The sequence below is a fragment of the Barbus barbus genome (assembly GCF_936440315.1).
Source record: "Barbus barbus genome assembly, chromosome: 26".
Lineage (NCBI taxonomy): Eukaryota > Metazoa > Chordata > Actinopteri > Cypriniformes > Cyprinidae > Barbus > Barbus barbus.
The window spans coordinates 15,470,055-15,493,807 of NC_136754.1; the positions used below are offsets into that span (position 1 = coordinate 15,470,055).

At 39.2% G+C, this 23,753-nt stretch overlaps 1 protein-coding gene across 1 annotated transcript in view; it reads right to left on the reverse strand.

Moving 5' to 3' along the window:
* LOC306846278 (cadherin-7-like) overlaps positions 1–20,882 on the reverse strand; it is a gene marked incomplete at both ends in the record, with an annotated part of 47,381 nt that extends 26,499 nt beyond the window's left edge. The window contains 3 exons of the mRNA XM_079379535.1: positions 315–434; positions 6,992–7,286; positions 20,640–20,882. Of these exons, the coding sequence (XP_079235661.1) occupies positions 315–434; positions 6,992–7,286; positions 20,640–20,882 (658 nt within the window). The remainder of the gene's footprint in view (positions 1–314; positions 435–6,991; positions 7,287–20,639) is intronic.
* Positions 20,883–23,753: the final 2,871 nt, after the last annotated feature.

Consider the following 23,753-nt stretch of genomic DNA (forward strand, 5'->3'; position numbering starts at 1 on the left):
ACTTCATCACAAGTCCCATCAACTTTTTCTGTCTTTAAGTGAGTCAATCAAAACAGCGGTCTCTTGACGTTTGCATGTTTCATTACAGGAATTGGTGGTTGCCACGTCATAGCTTTGAAAAGACTTGTCGCTCAAGTGACAACAGAAAGTGTGTGGTGCTTTTCATTTTTAGAAATGAATCTGAATTAGATATTGTACACTGTTTACCTAAAGAGCTTGATTGGAGAGAATGACTCAAAATCTTGCTGCTATATAAGATTTTAGTGCTTAAATATTTTGCTGCAATGTTATAAACATTTGTAATTTGTGTGTACCTGTCTTTGGTTCCACTGAGAAATAGGGTTGTCCTTCAAGGATGCTGTACACGACTCTGGCACTGTTTCCATATGTGGGGTCATCTGCGTCAGTCGCCTTAACCTCAACTACAGATGTGCCTGGAACAAATTATCCACGCAATTTGGTCAAATGGTACCAGACATGCATTGGCATTGAGCCTCACTTGATTACAGAACTGAAATCTGATGTAGCCTATCAAGAAAACATGAACAGGCTCAAGTAAACCAATAAAGAAACATTAGGATGTACATAAGTAGATGTCTATTGTTCTGTTCCCGCAGATTTTTTGTTTTGTTTTAAAGAAGTCTCTCCAAGGCTGTATTTATGTGATCACAAATTTGGTAAAAACAATAATATGGAAATATTACTACAACTTTAGATAAATATTTTTCATTTTTAATATAGTATATAAAATGTAATTTATTACTGTGATATGCATTAAAAGAAGCCTCTCTTGCCTCCCTGAACAATCTGACACGCTGTCAGTCACAGAAATGAGGCATCTGCCGATGATCGCTAGCATACATGAAGTTCATTAGAGCATTTTGTAAGTAATTACATTTAATAAAAGAGCCACAGTGGCTTCCCTTGTGACAACAACTTTCATTTCCATTGTGCGTCAATTTCCCCAGAAATTACGATTATGTTCTCTTGAACACATGGGATGGAAACGCTGCTTTATCCATAAATTATTTTCATGATTGTTTTTCACATTTTTCGCATAAATTAACAAAGTAATTCAGATAGAAACATATATTGTGTTGGTTTCTGCAGTATTTTGTATTCTTGTGCCTGTCTTGATTACAGAGTATAGAGCTGGTGTTGCCTCAGTTCTCATTAAGCCATGCATCCTTGCAGAAAGCCCAGAAGGACAAAACAAATCTAATCGGAAGCCAAACACACATTTTAAACAATTCTGTATGTGGCCTACACTTGCTTTTCCTTATCTTATATTGGCTTTCTATTGTTTTATAGCTTTTTTAACAGTGATAGAAAGTGGAGCACATAATCTATCGTTAAAAAGTTTTGGAGACAGTAAGATCTTTATTGTTTTTGAAAGAAGCCTCTTATGCTCAGCAAAGCTTATTTGATATCTGACCAAAAAACACAGTAAAACAGTGAAATTTTTAAATATAATTACAATTTCAATTAAGTGTTTTATAGTATAATATATTAAATATAATGTGCAAAGCTGAATTTTCAGTAACCATTACTCGAGACTTCAGTGTCACATTATCCTTCAGAAATCCTTTTAATATGCTGATTTAGTGTTCAAGAACATTTCTAATTATCAAAAATTTTGTGGAAAAGTGATACATTAAAGAATATTTGATGAACAGAAAAAACAGCAGTTAGTATTTTGTTATTATTGTTATTTTTTATTTAAAAAATGTGAAAGTCTTGTTAAAGTGTTTTAATGCATCATAGCTAAATATAAGTAATAATTTCTTTCAAAAACTTAAAAGGTAGTGTTGATTCTGTACTTAACCATTTATTCTTTAGAACTGGAGCATGAAGGGAAGTTTAGCTTTGGTTTACTGGCTTACTGATATTTCCCAGATTTGATTTAAACTGTAAAATGGCTAATGAAAAATGCCAGGCCTTCATTTGAGCGCAATTTACAGACCGCTCCAGACTGCGGTGTTCCTCAGAAACGCAGATTAGCCTTAAATGCGTTTGCTTGTAAAAAAGTAATGGAGACATTTGGGGACAGGCCCAGATGTTGTCATATTTGTAACCTAAGCATCTGGAGGCACAGCTGAGTGTACAAAAACGCAGCACCATGGCAACACCTCACCGCAGGGACCGAGGCCAAATGAGTGTTACTCTTTATCTGATGGCGTGATGTGATTTCATCTCTTATAGGTAACCTTGTACCTCTGCAGAATCATTTCAGACTCTTTAGATTCAACAGGCGGGTACATTTATAGCCAGTTAAGGACACCGGCATATGGTCAGCCCTTAAATACACATCATAGTGAAACCGCAATGTGTGAAAATGATTGGATGGGAGTATAAGGCATATGTTGTGAATTTCCATTCGGCCTCATGCTGACATCTGGCTTGAGGGAGAGGTGTCTGGGTTAGGTTGTGGTCCTCACACTTGCAAACAATCTCCTGTTTCTTAATTACTAAATTAAATTAATCATTTTCTTGTTAATCAAATCCATTCATCACCGGTTGACTGCTAATGAATTTAAATGGATCTATAAAGCAGTCATTGAGGACAAGGGTCGCTTGCATTCACAGAGGCTAATGGCTTTGTTCACGCCATCGGACAGACAGTGGCAGCCAGCATGTTAATTGCTCTTATAAAAAAGCATGTCAATGCTTGCGTGATTGTCAGCTACTACGCTCCGCGTGGTCGAACTAACAAACAAGAGCCTCGTACCGAGGGCATTCATTATGTATATCACTGTTCTTAGGTGATCCACAGAAAACCCTCAATATCTGAACAAATACGTGACACAGTTACCAATAATCATCACAAAATTAAATATCAAAATATCTGTTATGGATGCACCAATATTTATAACCTGGCTGATATGATAAATGTCTCGGTTACATACGTAACCTTCGTTCCCTGATGGAGGGAACGGAGATGTTATGTCGTGACGACATAGGGGATTTACTTGGAAGCCCCATCATCTCTGACTTAAGAGAAAACGGCAATGAATATTGGCTAGTGGATTTTGCATACCTGAGCCACTCCCCGTGCATACGGGTATAAAAGGGCAACAGGTGCATCCACTCATCAGGTTTTACCCTCTGAGGAGCCGAGAACGTGTCCCTGGCAACCAGCGATGGTTCAAGATTGTGGCATGGGGACATAACTTCTCTGTTCCCTCCATTAGGGAATGAGGGATACGTATGTAACCAAAACGTTCCCTATCTGTCGGTCACTACGAGTTATGCATTGCATAGATGACCTTGTGCATGCAGATGTTGACAAGCTGGCGCGTGACAGACAAATGCCATGTGAAGGTCGCAACCTTCCCATCACCCCAGCGCAAATTCGCTAACCTTGGTGCCCGCAGGGACCACTGAGTACATTGTTGCTGGAGATAGCCAAGCCGCTGTTCCTTTCCCCAAGAAATCTGAAGGGATTTCGACCTTCTATGAAAGACAGCTTCAAGTCTTTCCTATTTGTTGTTACAGCTTGGCAGTAACGACGGGGAATCGAGCCTTCCGGAGAAGGGCGCTACGGAGGCCACATCCTGCCCGAAGGGAGGTAACATGTGGAGACACTGATATGGACTGGCCGAGGCCTGGGGCAGTACTACATACGACTGGACCCTGGGGCAGATCCTACCTAGGAGTAGGGAGGAGGGCTGCCAGCAGGGCCTGACAGAGCTCTGACAAAGGGAAGACATGGACGAATACACATGTGGGATTACCCGAAGGGAATCGGGCCATACGGACACCTAGCCGAGTACAGGGGCTGACCGGAGACCCGGGCGAGCTAGCACCAATACTGGGCTTGCAGGTTCACCACCTGATCACGGAAGGGCGTGGTGGGAACCTTGGGCACGTATCCAGGCCGGGGTCTCAGGACAACGTGAGAGTAGTCTGGCCCGAACACAAGGCACTCTTCGCTCACTGAAAATGCTTGGAGGTCCCTGACCCTTTTGATGGAAGTGAGCGCGGTCAGGAGCGCTGTCTTAGCCGACAGGAATTTCAGCTCCACTGAGTCCAGCGGCTCAAAGGGTCCCCTCTGAAGTGCAAGGGGCTCCAATGGCACAATCGACGTACCTGCGGTGGTGCAGCGCAGGGGAGTAGGGCTGGATGGTACAGAAGGCAGCGCGTTCTGAAGCATTCTTACCGAACTCCCTGGGACCCAAAGGGGACTGGGTAGAGGTGCGTGGAGAGGCACTGCGTCCCCGAACCGCACTCTCTTGGCCGCTGGCAAGATGGGTCATGGGCGAGAGTGAGGAGGCAGCGCGTCGCACACTGTCAACCCGCGAACCTGATAACCCGGAGGAAAAGGAAATTGCTCTTTCTTTTGACAATGTGGGTACCAGAATGAAATGATTCTCCCCCAGCCCTCCTTTGGGGGAAGGAGCTGCGCTGACCTCACCATCTCCTGAGATAGAGGCGCTTCCCACATCTCCGGGTTGCCAGTGTCAGGGCCGTTTTATCGCCTCCTTGGACGATATCGGGGCCAGCTGGAACACGGGAGGCGCCACGCTCCTGCAAGAGGCTCGACGCACCAGCACAAGGCGGAGCAGCTCAGGGGAACACAGGAGGGTGCCCACGGTGACCAGCAGACTGGGGCTTGCCCTGCGGCGGAGCGGTGCATCACGCCGGGGCAAGATGTGCTGGACGGCCTTGGTCTGCTGCACTATAGCCATAGACGGCACTCTTGGACCACAAGTGTGTGGGCATCACCTTCCCGAGGGACTGCGCTGTGACTTCCGTTGCCCGTAGGGCAAGGCCAGTCGCTGAGCGCAGTTCCTGCGTCAACCTCAGGTTGGTACTACCCTTGTGCATTTAATGCCTTGGCTTGTGTACTTGCAGGATAGCCGTGGCATGCAGGGCAGGGGCGGCCTGGCCCACAGCGCTGCAAGCTTTGGCCGCAAGAGCAGCCGTCAGCCCATAGGTTTTAGACGGGAGACACGGACGATTCCTCAAAGTGCACCGCGACCGCTCTCTCCACCTGGGAAATGTCAATGTCACCCTTAGCCGCTCCGCCATCGAGGGTGGCGAGGATGGAGGAGGCAGACGCGCAGCTTCTGGCCATAAAAAGGGGCCGTCCACGACTTCATCAGCTCCTCGTGCACTTCCGGGAAGAAAGGAACCAGGGCAGGGCGTGGTCGTGAGCCAAAGCCCATGCCGAGGAGCCAATCATCTCACCGCGAGGGCTCGGGACTGGGAGGTGTGCACGCCTCCAGCCCGATCTTGCGGCGGCCCGGGAAAGCATGGCCGTCAACTCTGGGTCCGATTCGGTGGCGGCCGTAAACCCCGCAGCTTCGCCGAACCTTCATCCTCAGAAGACGATTGCCCATCCCCCGATGCCGCGATCAACATCTAATCCTCTATCGGCATGCCGAATGAAAATGCTGGGCACGCCGTAAGATGGCACAGCAGAATCACCGGGGAGCCGCACAGAACAGCTACTGCAGGAGGAATGAAAGGTCCGTGGAAAGGCTCTCATTGTGACCCTCAGATCGCCCAGAGCACTAGCCGATGGTTCTCTGCTCGTGGCAGAGAAGCCAGCGTGGGGAGAGAGAGGCGCGATCGCAGCGCTGCCATGGTTACACGTTCAATGAACGCATAAACCATCCACGAATGCAGCTTCAGCGTGCTGGAAGCTCAGACACTGAAGACAACGATCGTGGCTGTTGACGGAGGACAGGAAACAACCGCAACCAAGAGGATACGGCCGGAACAGCGTCTTTAAAAAGACGTGAACCGACCATGATTTGCTCTTTTAGGAAATCTGCTCTTTCAGTTGAAGTGCCCAGGGGAATCGCTACAGACAGGACACCGCTGTTCGCACCGTGACGCCAACCAGAACAGCTTCCAGACAGATGATGAATGGCTTTGTGGAGATCAACACGTTCATCCACTCGGCTCTGAAGCAAAAATCTGATGAGTGGATGCACCTGTCGCCCTTTTATACCCGTATGCACGGGGGAGTGGCTCAGGTATGCAAAATCCACTAGCCAATATTCATTGGCGTTTTCTCTTAAGTCAGAGATGATTGGGGCTTCCAAGTAAATCCCTTATGTCGTCACGACATAACTCGTAGTGACCGACAGATAGGGAACTGATATTTGTTTAATCTTTTCAACTGATTACTGATAAATGTTATACTATTTTGTCCATTTACAGTTATTTAAAAATAAAATAGTAAAAAAAAGGTTATTCATTATGAGATTTGCTAAAGATAAACTTAACATCTATTGTTATTAATGCAAGACACACCCTAATCTAATTAAATATACAGTAATTTGGATACTTTTCCAAAACAGAAATGTCAAGATTTGATAAAGCCAAAATTCTTGCTTTTTTTGCTGTTGACATATTAAGAGTCAAAGGATTTTGGATATCTCTTTTTATCACTCCATAAATCAGATTTTTTTTCTGTCAACAGCCAGAAAAAAAGGAATAAAGGAATAAAATGTTGTATAAAACCAGGCATATGATATATGAACAATCCCCTCAGTCAAAACCTTCAGAATACAGCTAATCTGTAAAGTTTGGTGTATGTAAGTGCTACTAAAATAGATATTTCTGGCTCAGTGCATGAGAAAAAAAAACGTAAATATGTATTGTAATTTAAATGTGCAGGCATAAATAGACAAAGTGCAATCAAATAAATACTTAAAAGTGTATTTTGAATGTTTTCTTTCCACTACTATGAAACAACACATTATGACAAAATCTCAAAATTGACCAGTGAATGAAAAAAAAAGTTTTTGCCTGTAGTGTCTTGTAATATGTTTATTAGTGTTTTTCAACATTAATTTTATTATGTTTCAATTGCCTTTGCCATCATTTACAGCACACTTAAAGAAAATAAGCATGCACATTTGAATGTCCAAAATCAACCAATACTAAAAAATTATTTTAAAAGTCTGCAGATATATTATATATTCCTAACATCTCTCTTTGATTAATTGTTTTATATGAACAAATCAAAGTTGCTTACCAACAGGAGACATTTCAGGTACTTGAGCATTGTAAGGGCCATCCAGGAACTTGGGCTCATTGTCATTTATATCCTGCACTTTGATAACAAATTCTGATTCTGGTTCTACTGGCAGGTTGGTGGCCCGGTCTCTGGCCTGAGCTCGCAGCGTGTAGTAGGCCTGTTCCTCCCGGTCCAGGCGCTTCGTGGCATGTATATCGCCTGTGTTCTCATCAATGGTGAAAATAGATGTTGCACCTTCGCCATTGAGCACGTATTTTACTTTGCCCTCACCTTTGTCCACATCAGAATGAAGCTACAGGGAAAGATGAAATGAGAAAACAGTCATTCGTATCCATTATTATTGTAACAGTTGTCTAGTTAGTAATGAATAATGTGAGTAATTGTGTTTACTCATGAGAAAGTACTTCTGCAGTGTTTTAAATAATAAATGGGGATAAACCATCTCCAGCAGATTTGTGCAAGTCAACAAAAGGGAATGGACTGAATAAATGTCAAAATTCACAAGTTATTCTTCCTCACACATCTCAGAACACACAGATGGATTAAAAAAATCCATCTTTCATTTTTATACAGAATATGGCTTGAGGTGCTGTTGCTGTGAGTTACTTTTCCGACTAAAAAAAACAAAATAATTTAAAAAAAAAACCTTAAACGGCAGTGGGAAAATCTCAGAAATCTCACGGTCAGTCGCTCGTTCATGAATGTTTAGTCAGATTTGCAGTGTATACAGTTGATTTGTGAGAAGCCTGACAATTATACATGGTTTTATATTAACCATTGTGTTTAAATAGTGCCGAAAATGCACATTTGTAATAAACCATAAAAACTGTCCAATTTCATTCACAGTCCAGAGATCCTCATCATGAGCCCTTTTCTCATGCCGTTACCATTTTATGGCAACTGACTTGGTATTTCCGTCACTAGCAGTGAGTGATTTTATTTACTTGTTTATTTCTTGAAAGACTTTATTTCCCTCTCTGGGGGATTATAAGCCAAGTCCTTAGCTCCCTTTCCTCCCTTTGCTTTTCTTTCCTTTATATAAATCTAACATTTTTTTGTCTTCAAATCCACATTTCTCAGGAGACTGTCTTTCACTGTCGAACAATACTTTCATGTACAGGATCTAGCCGGTATGAAAAGACAACTTGTTTGCTTCATTTAAGCGGTCCTGTCATATCATAAGTCTTTATGATGCTGTTTTTCACAAACAGACTCACAATGATTGGCTGGTGCGTCATAGCTGTATTACTTTCATGGGACAAAGTGAACCCATGACTGAATTTGGGAAGATGGCAAGCAGAGTCCTGTGGTGTGACATGCTATAATTCATCTAAAACCATTTTAAACAGTATTATTCTAATGATTTTATATTACGCATGCAGTTTATGACCACATTCTCTATATGGAATTATATTTTTTAATTCATTTGTCACACCACAGGACTGGAAAAAGGAAAAAAAGCTCCCATCTAGTCACATCTGGTTTAAGCTGCCGTTTACTTGCCAATAAAACAGCGCTGCTCCACATATGATGTCAGTTAATCAAAAATTACAATGGTTTCAGTGCGGGAACCAAGTGTGCTAATGACATTTGAGGCTAATTAATCAAAGTAAATGTGTGTTTGGATGTCAGTGCTGGCAATTCTCCAAGGCCAACTCTGGTCTGATGACTGTTGTGTGGCTCGGGTCTGCATGTATTTTTTCAAATGTTTATTCTGACCATAATTCACCGTGATGATGACTGCAGATCATTAGATTCTGTGTGCTCAGCTATACCGCTCCAGCTCGCAAACTCATCTAAAATGATTACGATAAATGTATATATATATTTTCATCTGAATAAAGCTGCCAAACGTATTACCATTCTCAAAAGTTCAAAAAGTTGTCACATTAACAACATTTATAATGTTACAAAAGATACCATATTATTAAACAAGTGCCATTCTTTTGAGTTTTCTATTCATCAATGAATCTTGGAAAAAAGTATTACTGTTTCCTTCACAATAATAAGCATCACAACATTAATAATAAAAATAAATCATTCTTGAGCACTGGAGTAATGAATTCTGAAAATGCAGCTTTGCCATCACAGGAATAAATTACGTTAATAATTATGAATATAGAGAAAGGTTATTTTAAATAGTAATAATATTTCATAATATTACTGTTTTACTGTATTTTTAATCAAATAAATACACCTTTTGTGAGCATAAGAGCATAAGAAAATAAAAAAGAAGCAGTGTATATGTTAGTGTACTCCTATAAGTTCATAAAATTTACTTTCAAACACATATACAAACTTTGAAATTCTGGAAAATCTGAGCAAAAAATATAAAGAAATGTAATAATAATTGATGACCCATTCTGCACTACACAGATTTTTGTCCAATCAAATCTCTTTATTATGAGATTGTCCCTCACTATAACACTAAATGCAACCAACTACCAAGAAGCAGTTCATGATTTATTTCTATTATGTTACAAAAAAACAATTGACTATTTAAAGACAATTTAAACAAAACAAAACAAAAAAAAACAGTAAATCCCTTCAGTAAGTTGTTTCAATAGGAAATACTGCAACACAGGAAAGAAAACAAGGTTATAACTCAAAATGACATTGGAATGTCTGTGCCAAGTAAACTATATTGCCAAAAGTATTGGGTCACCCCCTTCTAATGAACATGTTTGACTACTTTAGTAATTTCTATGAGTACAAATCTTAATGTTTAAGCATATAATGATATTCTAGGGAATTGTGTGCTTCTAATTTTATAGCAACAGTTTGGACAGGACCCTTTTCTATTCTAACATGACAGTGCCTCTGTGTATAAGGCACGGTTCAAAAAGACATGATTGATTCAGTCAGTGTGGAAAAACTTGACTGGTCTACAGAAAGCCAAGTCCTGATCCCAGCTGAACACCTCTGGTGTGACTTTATAATCAGACCTTGAGCCAAAAACTCATCACCAAACTAGAATACCATTATATGCTTTAACATTAAGATTTGTACTCATAGAAATTATTAAAGTAGTCAAACATGTTCATTAGAAGGGGGTGACCAAATACTTTTGGCAATATAGTGTATTTCAAATCAATATTATCCATGTTCTCAGACAGCTCTCTAAACACAGCTCATTGTATATTTGTGTGAATGTGAGGAAAACATGTGAATCAGTCTCCTATGCAGCAATGCAACTCTGAGGTTGTCTCTACACTTAGTCGTCTATCTTTTGGCCTTTGGCTCTTTTCAGCTCAGAGAAAGAGATAAAAAAATAAATAAGAAGTGGAGAGAAAGAGAGACGAAAAGGTGCACGTTAATGTGCTACTGAGAACAAGAACAACAGGTTAAAACAGGAGCGGGAGGAAGGAGCAACCGAGCCTGAGGTGGAAACTACTGGAGGAAGCCAGTTAGGACCGTGAAGTCTTGGGATGAGCGCTCACCTTTTCTCTCTCAGCCTTTAGTTAGACCTACTGGCAATCTTGCCGCCCCTAACGAACTGGCTGAGTCATGCTATGTCTAAGTGAGTAAATCAGCAATGTGGGTTGTTGTTGACGGGGATGATAGCACAACGTAACGTTTCCTTCATCTGGACTGGCACCAGTCTCACGCTGCCAACGCATTCCACCACAATAAAGAAGATAAATGAAGACTGTCATTACATCCCTGTCATCTGTCTCTGGCAAACCAGCGAGCCCAATTACGTTGTGAGATTACAAACGCTGCCTGTTTTACACACAGCTAATTTATGTTCATCTGTCTCCTTCTTGGATCCTGCAGGGGTGCCCTTAATATGACGCTCTGTCTCTTACCCGCTCTAACTCCCTCCAAATACGGAAAGATTATGGATGTGGCAAACGTGGAAGTGTCTTGCCTGCCAGCGCACATCAATTACTTTCCTCACAATCCCACCTAATGAGTGACTTTCAAACTGAAACGAACTTCGTAATAAATAACACAATTGATATGAGTGCCGTTGCTTGAGTGATCGGCACTGGCGAGGCGTTCTCTCTGATTTAGTGTAATTTCTCCATAACGATTCAGAAGCTGTGACTAAAATTGCACAGCAAGATATATTACAGATGGTGCCTCCCTTAATTAACTACATCTACTCAATCAAAGCAATGAACATGCCTCCTGTATGTGAATTAAGCACTGCAAAATAAGCTGCATCATATAGCTATGCAGATATTACTAGTTTTATAAAATTACAAATATATACAAATAATAATACAAAATATTAAACAGCAACATTTCATTTCACACTGAAATTAAATGTTTCTTAAGCACCAAATCATCATATCAGAATGATTTCTAAAGGATCATGTTACACTGAAGACTGGAGTAGTGGCTGCTGAAAATGCATAACTGGAATAAATTATATTTTGTAATACAATAAAATAGAAACACTGTTTAAAAAATTCTAATAATATTTCAATATCAATATTTTTACTGTATTTTTGAATAAAAAAATGCAGATTTATTTTAAAAACATTTAAAAAAAAAAAAGCTTATCAACCTTAAACTTTTCAGTGGTATTATATATAAGCAGTATGAACTGTATGGAGACTAATGCACATTTACTATATTTTACCATATGTTTTACCACTCTTGCAATGTTGTAGACTCGTACTAAAAAAAATGATTAAGGAAATATACTGTATTTTGCAAACATAGTTTTGAACTGTATTTAGGCTACCAGTACAGCAATGCTTACTTAGGCCTATCATAAGAAATAACATAGCTTTTTCCTAGCCTATATGTATGTAAATTGTCTACCTTCTACACTCTTTATAAAAACACCACAGTTAGATATTATGCAAGACCTGTGGTAAATTATCATAAAATAACTCTGAATGGCAACAGTAGGCCTACTTCATGTTCATGTTTCTAGTCGTATTAGCTTCAAGTACTGGATCAAACAACCTTCATACTTTCTGTCATTTCCTGGAGGAGAGAGTAACCTATTTTTGCAGTGATAGCATGATTAGCATTGCTCTTTGAGGATGACTGCGCTCTGTTGCAGGCTGACGAACAGGGGAAACTCCCACCACATCAAGGTTAGCACAGTGACTCAGCATATGGTTTGTTTAAGAATCATCTATGAGTTTTCCACATGACTGCTGGTTAGCATTATTGCAATTAGCTTTCGTGCTTCATTAGCATCTCCATTCTAAAGCTAAGGGATTTAGGCCTAACTGATTGGATGCATTAAAATGTCATTATCTATTTTGTATCATAACATTTTGTTGGGAAAGATTAAGAATACATTTTTTGTTTTTAATATCTGATGCCAGTCTGACTTTATTTCCATGTAGTCTATGAATGAAAAAAGATCATACTGAAAATTGTCTTCACCATAAGTGCTAGGCAAAGCTGTAGCTAGATAATATCTCAGGAAGGGAAGATGCCACTCCACTGTTTTATTCATATCTTCGTCACCTTGGATTTACCCCTAAACTTAAGTGCCCAAAACAGCACTTGCATTTGTCTGCCATAAATGCACTGCAAGACATGCAAATGATGTGAGCTGTTATCTTGAGACAATCAGAAATGGGAGATTCTTTATACTATAATTAGCATTAACAGGAATGTGAAATTATACATTAACAGGGCTCCATACTGTGACTAAATGGTTGCATTTTGCGACTCTTTTCTGCTAGTTTTGTCAGAGCTTGCAAGTTGCCTGACTTTCTTTGATTATGCACTGCTATTTGCGTTGCATATGAGAAAAATAAAATGACACACGCTTCAAAAACAGAAAGAAACAGTGCTACCTTTCTGAACCATTTATCAGTTTGAGCCAACAGACAGTGCAGTGCAAGCTCAGAGCAAGTGTATTTATTTTCAGATCGACCTCACAACATCGCTGTTAAACTGTGCTGCAGTTTATTAAAATGTCCAGTGAGAAGTGTTTGGATTTGGAAGTGTTTGGTGAGAAGCGTTTGGAGCAAAGATCCTTGTTAAGAGTCTCAATGTCTTTGTGATTTAAACTGTGTTTAAAAAAGTCTACATGAAACCGGGCTGACATTCTTAGCATTAACGTGAAAAACAGGAGAAACATTGTGCCATGAATGAACAAACTGGAACGCTGTTCAATACATAAATCGCAAATATTTGTCTACCTAACACTAACTATAACCATGGCATTTTGGAAAAAAAAATATATATATATGTTCATAATTAATGTTGTTATATTATTGAGACAGTCATGTATATTGAATTAAATGTATAACAGAAGTAAGGGAATATAATTGCAGTATTTAGTTATTAAATAGTTTTGTTTTTTTACATTTCTTACAGATTTGTTGCTATATATATTATTTTACAATATATAAGTAATTTTACCTTATCTGCATTCCAAAAAAAAAAAAAAAACTTCAGTTTCACTGTCAAATGTGTATTTTTGACTAATTATGGAATATTAATAGTATCTGCACTTATGTTTGAAATAAAATATTAACATTGTGAGTATAATTAGTTTTTGTGCCTACCCCTACCCTACAAAATCAGGTGCAAATGATAGTCTGCATCAATCAATAATCAAAAAATAATTGGGACAAATTTAGAATAAGAAAACAGCATTCACACCAACCAACTAAACCAAACTTTGATTTGTGTTCACACCAGAAGCTCTTAACACAAATCTCTAGCATAAAGGACTGAAGGGAGGCATGCTACAAGTTTGGGTAACACTTTATTTCGATAGTCCACTTTATACATTCTACTAACAGTAAGTAACTTTGCAACTACATGTCAACTAGCAGTCATTAGAGTATTAGTAGACTGTCTGCTTAATATCTTCTAACACTTTATTTTGATGGGTCCACAACATACAACATACTGACTATTAGAAACTTTGCAAGTATATGTCAACTTCTCCTCCTAACCCTAAACCTACCCGAACACTATACTCTGAGAGTTAGTAGACATGTAGTTGCAACATAATGAGAATTAGTTTGACATGTAGTTGACATGTAGTTAAAAAGTTACTTATAGTTAGTAGAATGTCTAAAGTGGACTATTGAAATAAAGTGTAACCCAAATTTGTCAGCTGTCATTAATCGCTGCGTAAGCACATAAGCATAGACCCGCACGGTCTCATTAAAATGACAATTGCCTTAGAGATACCCTTGGCTCACCGTTTAAAGGTGAAAGAAACCCAGCTTGGCATTCTGGAGACGTTCGTACGTCAATGTTTTTGTTTGTGACTTCTAACGGCTAACGACAGAGCCGGGACGCCCATTGTCTTCCCTGTTCCAGGCTCAAGTGATGTAGCGCTTTCCAATGTCATTTTCCTTTGCTTTTAAAACCATCTTACCACCCCGGGTAATCAAGAGCCGGGCTAAAATCCGCTCTATAATAAAGGCAAACGACTGAATCTGTGAGGAAAGGCAGTCATTTGTACTTGATAGCTTTTACATACTGGATCTATTTGCCAGTGCCTTTCAATACGCTCTCGTGGTGTGGGATTCTTCCCCCGTTGTAATATTTCACCTGAATCAACACCTGCAGAGTGCTATATAAATGCAAATGGTATTTTATTGTGTTGCCGAGCTGCTCTTCGCCGAGGAAGTGCGAGCCGCATCTCGGCCTTATTGTGGAGGATTCCTTATTCCCTGTCATTAGATTCAGTGGTGTCAGCTCATATCACTCTCCATATGAGAAAGACTCAGCCGAATTCTATTAAAAAGCACCTCTGTGACTAGACACCCTCAGTGCCCTCAGCCTTAATTATCTGAAAAGACACGACTCACTTTCTTCACCATCTCCATTTGTGGGCGTTCAGGTGCAAACCCACACTCAGTGAGCGTATATGCGTGCACATGCACACGCACTCGCAAGGTTGGCACCGGAGCCAGGGCCGTGACTGCCAACCCAATGACTTTCATCTGCACTGATGACAAATGGCCATGGCATGGACCAGTACGGACTGGAAGCAGATGAAAAGCGGCCTTCTCCAGTGCTGCATTTAATTACCCAGCATATGTTAGAAATCACTCCAAAGAGGATTTGGGGAACGCTTGTTGATCCGCAACATGAAAAGAGTTCTTTCTCTTCTGTTTCATTTTGTTTAATTCAGTTTCTGCAAATCATTGATGTGGTGGGAGGGTGGGTGCGATGGAGGGCACGTTTAATCTGCTCGGCCTGGCTGACGAAAAGCTTCCCGGTGGCCATAAGGGGAGGGAATTGTGGATCTCTCATCTTCGCCGCGGGGTTACGGCAGCACTCCTGGTCTGCTTCTCATTAAGTTCGCATTTAGAAGGTGAGCTACGAGTTGGTTTTGGCAGGCTAGGAAAAAGGAAATGCAAATGGGCTGCGACGGAAGTCGGCCTGGGAATGCTCCCCACTCCCTTGTGCTATTACACAGACTGCACCATCAAAGGATCCCCCCCAATTAAGGCTGAATTCAAAGCCTTTATCTCTGGCGCACTCAGTGAATATAGGCAGAATCTGATCGGACATTCAACGCCCAGCTGAGGGATTCAAACCGACGGGCCCTGCACATCTTATGAAGCTCAAATAAGGCAATGGGAGGACAGCAAGCAGCTGAGAGGCCTTGATACAGTAAGGTGGATAATCAGAGATGCATTCCTGTGATTCCGAACTAGAGGCGAGATTTTTAATTGTGTAGCAGGATACAAGTCCAGGTAATTTAGTGCGACGGAACTATTAACGACATCGGACACTTGTTTATGTTTATTCGGAAGTGAACTCGCATGGAAGTGCTGTAATGAATGTGTACTTTCAGTGGAGACACTGGGGTCATTTCTAATAATTGTTGATATTACTGAACTCACCCCAGAGACACGGATATGCATTATTCATCGCGCTCTCTTTGACATCCCTCTCGTTTGAGCATTTTATTCAAGCTGGATCCATATTCATCAGGCTGCAAAGAGGTCACCATGGGCAATAATCCCAGTCGCTGATGGTACGATATCAAGATGGCAAAGACATATTCATTAAATTCATTCTGGTATAATTTCGCAGATAATAACGGGTGAGCAGATTGGTCTTCAGTATGTTCGTCTGCATGTTTGGTTGAGAATAAGCCTCTCTGTTCGCTTCTCTGCTCTTTGTTCAGAGCAACAAAAAAAATCTTGTTTTCCAGCATGAATTGCAAGTGAGAGACAATCGATAAAGCATAAAGCCAAGAGCAGAAAATGTTATTTCAAGTGTTGATTAGAGACGGAAATTAAAGGTTTCTTATGTTTCCCGCAAAGAGTGTTTGAAACCAAAAAAACAATGATATAAATGACAAGATTGTATATGATGGAGATCGGGGATGTGAAAATTGCATCAAAAGGTTCTTCTATTTTACTCTCTGGAAGCATCAAAGTCCTTCTTCAGTCTCAAATTTCTGCCTGGAAAGTATGTTTGTCTCATGTATATGAGAGCACACCTTCTCTTTTTAACGTTTAACTTTCTCTTTTCTCCTTTTAACTTTCGGAATAAACATAAAAATTAGGTTGTTAGAAGCTTAGGGTATCAGTAAGCCAACTGTTGCTGGCAGGGTTTAGTCTCTGCTCACTGTTTGGGCAGGGTCTCAAAAGGTCAGACTAATCTACACACAACTTACCCTTTCCAGTGTGCACATCTACCTCGTGTGTAACATTTTCATGATATGTTTTTGCAATATGCATGAAACTGTGTATTGAAGATAAACTTTTGGGTCCCAAACTTCATCTCCCGCTCTTCTACTCACCTCTAAACTTGACCTTGGCTAGTAAAAACGTAGAGAATGTGACAGCTATTCAGTCATGTAATTGTGGTAATTGCACTAGTGTCCATACTGTTCAAATGTTATGTTAAAAATTATGTTAAGTTAAAAATTATGTTTTTGAAAGAAAGTTCATTTATGCTTATCAAGGCATTTATTTTATTAAAAAATAGAGTAAACCCAGTAAAATTGCAAAATGTTACTGTTTAAATAAGTAATTTATTCCTGTGATGACAAGTCTGAATTTGCAGCATCGTTACTCCAGTCTTCAGTGTCACATGATCTTTCAGAAATCATTCTGATATGCTGATTTGGTAAGAAATATTTCTTATTATTATCAATGTTGAAAACCGCTGTGCTGCTTACCATTTTTGTGGAAACTGTGATACTTTTTTCAGGATTCTTTGATGAATAGAAATTTCAAAAGAACAGCATTTATTTGAAATATAAATCTTTTATAATATTAGAAATTCCTTTACTGTCACTTTTGGTCAATTTAATGCCAAGTCCTTGCTGAATAAATGAGTTTTTGAGATGCAACTAATTGATTATTTTGTCTAGTAGGGTATATTTTCAAAAATAATATTGATTTTTTATTTTTTTTTGGCCCATTTAAGTTATATTAAAATAGTTCAAAATTCTGTAAAATATGAGCTCATTCAGCTTTTCAGCTCAACTTTGGGTACATCTCATAATCTCATAATTGAATTAATATGTATTAACAAAATATCTAAATATAAATCAACATATCAGCTTCTCTGCCACCTGGATATCAGCATCAGTCATGAAAAAACCAATACTCATATCTTTATTGTTTTGCTGTTGATACCATGAAAAGGGGCATAGGCATAAAAAGAAAGAGAATATGAAAACGGTCTATAAGATCTCATGGTAAGTTGTTTGTGAGTACTCTGTCTTTTATGTCTGTATTATGCTACCCTTATCCTGATGAATAAGGCCATATTTCATGCTTACTAGTGATCAAAGGATGCATGTCTACATAAAAGCCAAGAAAGAAGAACAAGCAGTCAGCCAATGGCCATCATACAGAATACTTTCTGCACTTGAGATGCGAAAGATAAAGAAATTTAAAAGGGAAACCAAGAGGAAAATGTTATTGCTCAGAGGTTGCTCTTAATGGAGTTCTCAGTTCTGCCTAATGAACTTTGTCTCAGATGTTTCTCCTAGAATTCCTTAAAATAAAAAGAATTAGAGGAATCAAAGGAAGTCACAAATCTGTCAGATGGTGACATAACAGGAGTTTAGAGCTATAAAATTAAGTTTTTTTTTCTGAAATTAATCTGAGAAATAAAAATCTCTTTACAGTCCAGGAGAAACATCTGAGAGCTTTGAGAGATTTCATTTGTGGCTTCTCTTTCCTATAGGAAGATAGAGAGATAGGCCACCCTGTACTGTACATTACTCCGCTGATCATCATTCAGTGCGGGGGAAACATTTGTGTTCAGTCACTTCTCTTTTGACCGGATCCCTCCGGCTAGAGTGAATTGGAGATGAGCCAAAATCTAATAAGGTTCAACCTGGCTGTCAGGGTTTGAGTGTGTGATGGTAGAGAGGTGTGTGTGTGTGTGTGTGTGTGTGTGTGTGTGATGTAGTGGCTGAGAGATAATGTATTGTAAAAGCCAAGGATAGTAGAGCAGGTGGCATGCTGGAGTATCTGGCTCATTATCTATAAAACGGGAAAGTGTTTGGCTGTCTTTGCGTTTAGCATCGAGCTAACTACTTACAAGCCTTTGCGTATGAGGCAATCACATTGCTAGCAGACTAGAGCCAATACATAAAAGAAAAGATGCTTACTATTGTGACAATACTTTTTTTCCCCTCTTTGTGTGGCTCATTTGCTGTAGCTCAAAGGATGACTATAAAATCCACATTGTATCAAAGAGGTCTGATCAAATGGTACATGTGCTGTTCATTAAACACATGATCATCCACATGCCAAACAATTTTGATCAAACAATGCATCAAGCTACGTGTGTTCACCTACACGCTGGCATTAATGAGAGGAGAATTGATGGCTAAAACACTTTAAAAGCCCAGATTGATTGGACAGTAACCGTCAACTTCCATTCTCCAGTGCTTTCATTTAAAGTGTCTGAAAATGAATATCAGACAAAGCTTTTAAAATAGCCTGAGAGTAATGTTATATTACTGATTCAAATATTCACATGTAGGAAATATGCAGGCAGAGCATCTGTTCTTCACATGCACTTCATTAAAAGCTTGATTGACACATTTTCACAAAGTATTACTAAATCTCATCATGACAGAAACATGAGGGATGCGCATGTGAGGTTTTTTTGTGATTTCACTTGACATTAATGAAAAGGAGCACTTTCTAATTGGCTGCTATTTCAAAACATCAGTTCAGTAAATGTGACAATCAAAAGTGTTTAAACTTTATATTCATAACATCATATTTCAATTTTTAATGGCAAGTATTCTCACTCACTTTGATGTGCCGATGCATTCAACATGCCGCCTTTGCAGATTTTCTACTCTTCCAATTTCAATAAATGTTTTTTATGGATTGAAGAGAAGTATTTTAGTTCTGTTAGAGTACACATATATTCATAGCACATATATCAAATGATCAAGGATAATTGGATTCCTTATGATATTACTTATTTAAAGTGAAAAGTATTAGCAAGGTCCCTGTATGGCAAGTCTATGCACAAGCTAATCATGTTTAATCAGCATCACATGTTTAACAGAAGCGGCAATCATGTGCGGCTGAGGCACAAGACTTTGCCAGACACTCCAGAGAAATAAGCCTGAGCAACTGGACAGCTCTAGTGGCTTCTGGGTGCCCCAAGTACATTATCTAAATAAACATGTCAGCTCAGTTAACAGGCAACCACTGGATGAGATCTAAGACCCCGTTTACAATTAATTAAGATTAATTTCAGGTGATTTGTTTGTAACGGGACAACGCTAAATGCAAGTGAAAACATTTAAAGATTGTGCCACTTCAACTACATTCAATTTCAGAGGTGATCGAAAATGTGACCACACCATATTTGGCCAAAAGTGGTCAAATGAGATGGACACCTGCCTTCACAATTGTTAGGATAGTTAGGTTTTTCTGAAAGAAATTAATACTTTAATTCACAAAGGATGCATTATGTTGATCATATGTTGACATTTCTAAATATATATATATATTTCTATTTCAAAAAATGTTTTGAATTTCATTCATTGAAGAATCATTTTAAAAAAAGCCTTGTGGTTCCCTAAAAAACTTTAGGCAGCATAACTGTTTTCAGGATTGATATAAGACATTCTTTTGAGCAGCAAATCAGCATATTAGAATGATATATGAAGGATCGTGTGACACTGAAGACTAGAGAAATGGCTGCTGAAAATTTAGTTTTGCCATCACAGGAATAAATTACATCTTAAAATATAATCAAATAGAATATATACTTTAAATTATGATAATATTTCACAATATTGCCATTTTTACTGTATTTTTGAATGCAGCCTTGGTGAGCATAAGAGACTTCTTTCGAAAACATTAAACAATCTTTTGAATGGTTGGTTGTTTTAGTATCAATTGCAGCATGTCTCATCTGACCACTTGTGAAAGGATCATAAGCAGGATCTAACACCACATCATGACAACAAGCACAGCAAGCCAAGGTTTTAGCTGAGAAAATGTACATGTCATTTGGTCTGGGTGAGATATATATATCAACAAACATCATCAAAAGGATGAAACTTACAGTATTATAATTTTGAGTTGAACTCAACTCAATGTTTTCGTATATTTCTCAGCCTTTTAATAATTCCTACATTTATATGTTTTCCTTTATGTGTTCACTTTTTTCACTCAGCCCTATTTGTCATAATAAATTACATCAGTGCACTTGATACATATAAAATATCAGAGTAATTTCGCTTTACCTTGCCAACATAAAGAGGGTCATCTCCCATGTACTCCTCCAGGACGAAGAATTGGTTCCACACCCAGTTGCGCTTGTGTCTTTGAAGGGATGCACCCACACTAGCTCTGAAGGGCCTGAGGGAAGCTGGGCGGAGCGGGATAGAGTTCAGAGTCATCCCCCAGCAGCCCACGTCCCACTGGGCTAACAGCAGCATAGTCATTACAGTCAGTCCAGTCCACACTGCAGAGCCTATGTGCATCATTTGGATTAAAGAAAAAAAAACGAAGGAAATAAAAAAAATACACTCCTCCGTATTGAACAAGCACCAAAGATCTTGAGGCTATGAGGTGGCTCCTGGGAAACTGCGCACCACTCTCAGCACTGGCGTGGGTAGCGGGATAGAGCAGACCGTCTGACTGGTGATTGATGGGAATGACCACAGGAATGAACGATGATTGTAGATGAAGCTCTCAAACCTGTGGTGAGAACAGACATCAGGGGGAGAGGTTGAAGAAAATCAGAGAGAGCGAAAAGAGTCAAAGAAATAAACAAAAAGAGAGTCTGTCAGCACAGATCCAGGCTTGATTTAATGTGATTTTTATAATACCACTTCACATCTGAACCCCAGATTAAGAAAACATGACTTTTGGCATTTCAGAGGTTGCCGTCTGATATGCAGGTGCAGGCAGAGCACTACAGGTGAGCAAAACGGACATGCGGCTCTTTCCTTTGGATGGGTATTTGACAGTGCTGCTGAAAGTGGAGCACATTAATCTTTAGGGCTGAAGGGAAGCGGGAAGGTAGGGGAAAACAGACAGAGGGAGAAGGGTAGAACTCCAATGCAAAGGTTTGGTGAAATAAAGCAAATATGCACCATTTCAAGTTCCAACAAAGGCAAGAGTAGCTCCATTATCATACTTGGCTTATGCAAGACAGCATTTGGGTCAATGTCAAGTAAAAGTTTCCAAAGAAACCCAGTTTAAAACATATATACTTTGTGTTCATTTTGGTTTTATATGGTTTTTGAAAAATGTTTAGACCATTTCAAGATTTTAATTACTAATAATGTTGTGGTCTAACCATCAAGTAAAATGCAATAAATAAAAAAGAAATCTGTATTTTTTGAGTGCGAGTGTACATATCTAAATCATTTTCAGGATACCAAAACATAATAATAATAATAATAATAAATAAATAAATGTTTTAATATATTATACATATATTAAGTTGACTTTTTAAAAAACAAAAGTAATAAATGAACATCCTATTTTATAGCTTAAACTATACATGCCTTGTCATAAAAATGTTAATAAATATTAATAAGTAGATAAGAATTCTTCTTCATTTTAAAGAAATAATACCAAAAGCGTATGCCAAGCTACAAGAATCGCACTGTTTTAATGAGCCTTTTTCTTCAATATGTCATGAGGGCAGACACATTATACACACACACACACACACACACACACGTATATATTTGGAAATTCATAGAAGTGGTGTATCGGGTGTGTACATCTTAACTGCATTTGTACAATTCGTTTTTTTGTAATAAAAGAATGAATAGTTCCAGACGAAAAAAAAATAATTTGCATCATGTCATTGCCTCACAGCTTGTCATCATCATACAGTATATCACAAGTATGCTACTAAATTATTCTTTAGTAGAAGTAGTAGTAGTTATTTACTAATCCCTTTCCAATCCAATGTGATTTATGGTATTTTTGTACTGTCTGAAACTCACACCGGGGTTGGTTAAGCACTTTGCTCAAGAGCACAATGGCAGTGGCTCATAAATGGCCCCATCTGAGGTTTGAACCTACAACCTCTAGCTTAGGAGCTGCTACTAAGAACTACAGTGCCTCACCATACCGTAAAAGTGTGTTATGTAAGTGACACTGGATTTTTATAGTGTATAAAAAACCCTCATGCTCCAAATTGTAATGGAGAACTACAATTTAAAAGTGTGCACTCTAAGTTGAAGTGACAAAATTCCAGGCACAAATTTCTCCTAAGGGGTCCCTGGAGCTTCTCGGTCCGAGAGAGCCTTTTAGGTGTTTCTAACATCCTTTTAAAGTCAAACACTTACAAGTCTGGAAAAAATTGTTCAAAAGGGATTTGGATAGAGCACATATACGTTCTCTGGAGAAATCTGTCCTTCCAGCAGTTCAAACCCACAGCAGCAGGATTCACGCCCCAACAGCTTATTTTGATGTTGAAGAGGATGTCGAAATCTCCACGGAAATCCCTCGTTGTACGAGAAAAGATGAGATCTGACCTACGCTTTACAGGCAGAACAACTCCCATATTGGGTTTAGAGTCCATGACAATTCGAAACCTCGCAATTATCGCAGCATGTGCATATTTATAATAAAATTTAATGCAGGTTCAGAGGGGCTTCAAACAATGCTGCTATTTGAAAGCGTTAAAGCATTAGCATTATTAAAAAGTGTTGACAGTAATATAGGGTTTAAATAAAAGGTGTTAAACACATCTGAGACGTTAAAGCTATATGATAGATGCTGTAACTGTGCTAATAATAGCATACGTGAAAAGGCTCTGAAGGTGAACAGAAGAGTAAATCACAAAGCATTCCTCAGGGAATCCATTCCCACCTTGTATTCCCTCCAAGCTCAAAAGCACCAGCGCTGCTGGAGGAGAACAGAACGTCTTGCGCTTTGCTTCAGAAGACCACAGTGCCAGGATCCCTCAGTGGGGAAAAGTCTCATATAAAGCCTGTAATCTCTATCGTAAGCTTCACTTTATAGGGGAATTACAAGTGCTTATAGACTGATTAGATCTCTACGCGTTTGACTGAGTAGATTCAACAAAAGTTTAAAAAAATGGCTGACGGGTATCAAGAAAACACAGTTATGGCAAAATAATCTGCTACACGTCTCAATTATCTCTGACCTCGAAAAGATTCATTGAAGTGCTACATGACACCACTGCAAAATAAAAAGAGCTTTGAGTCTGGAATGCTTATAGCGTAGCGCAAGCTAATAAAGAGAGCTGGAAGGTGATATGGATCATTTATCAAGCTTGCATTAAAACACGGCAAACAAGGACATAGGAAACAAGCCCTGGGATTTTTTTAATGCGGTGAGTCCGAAGCAATATCTCAGGACAAGTTTGC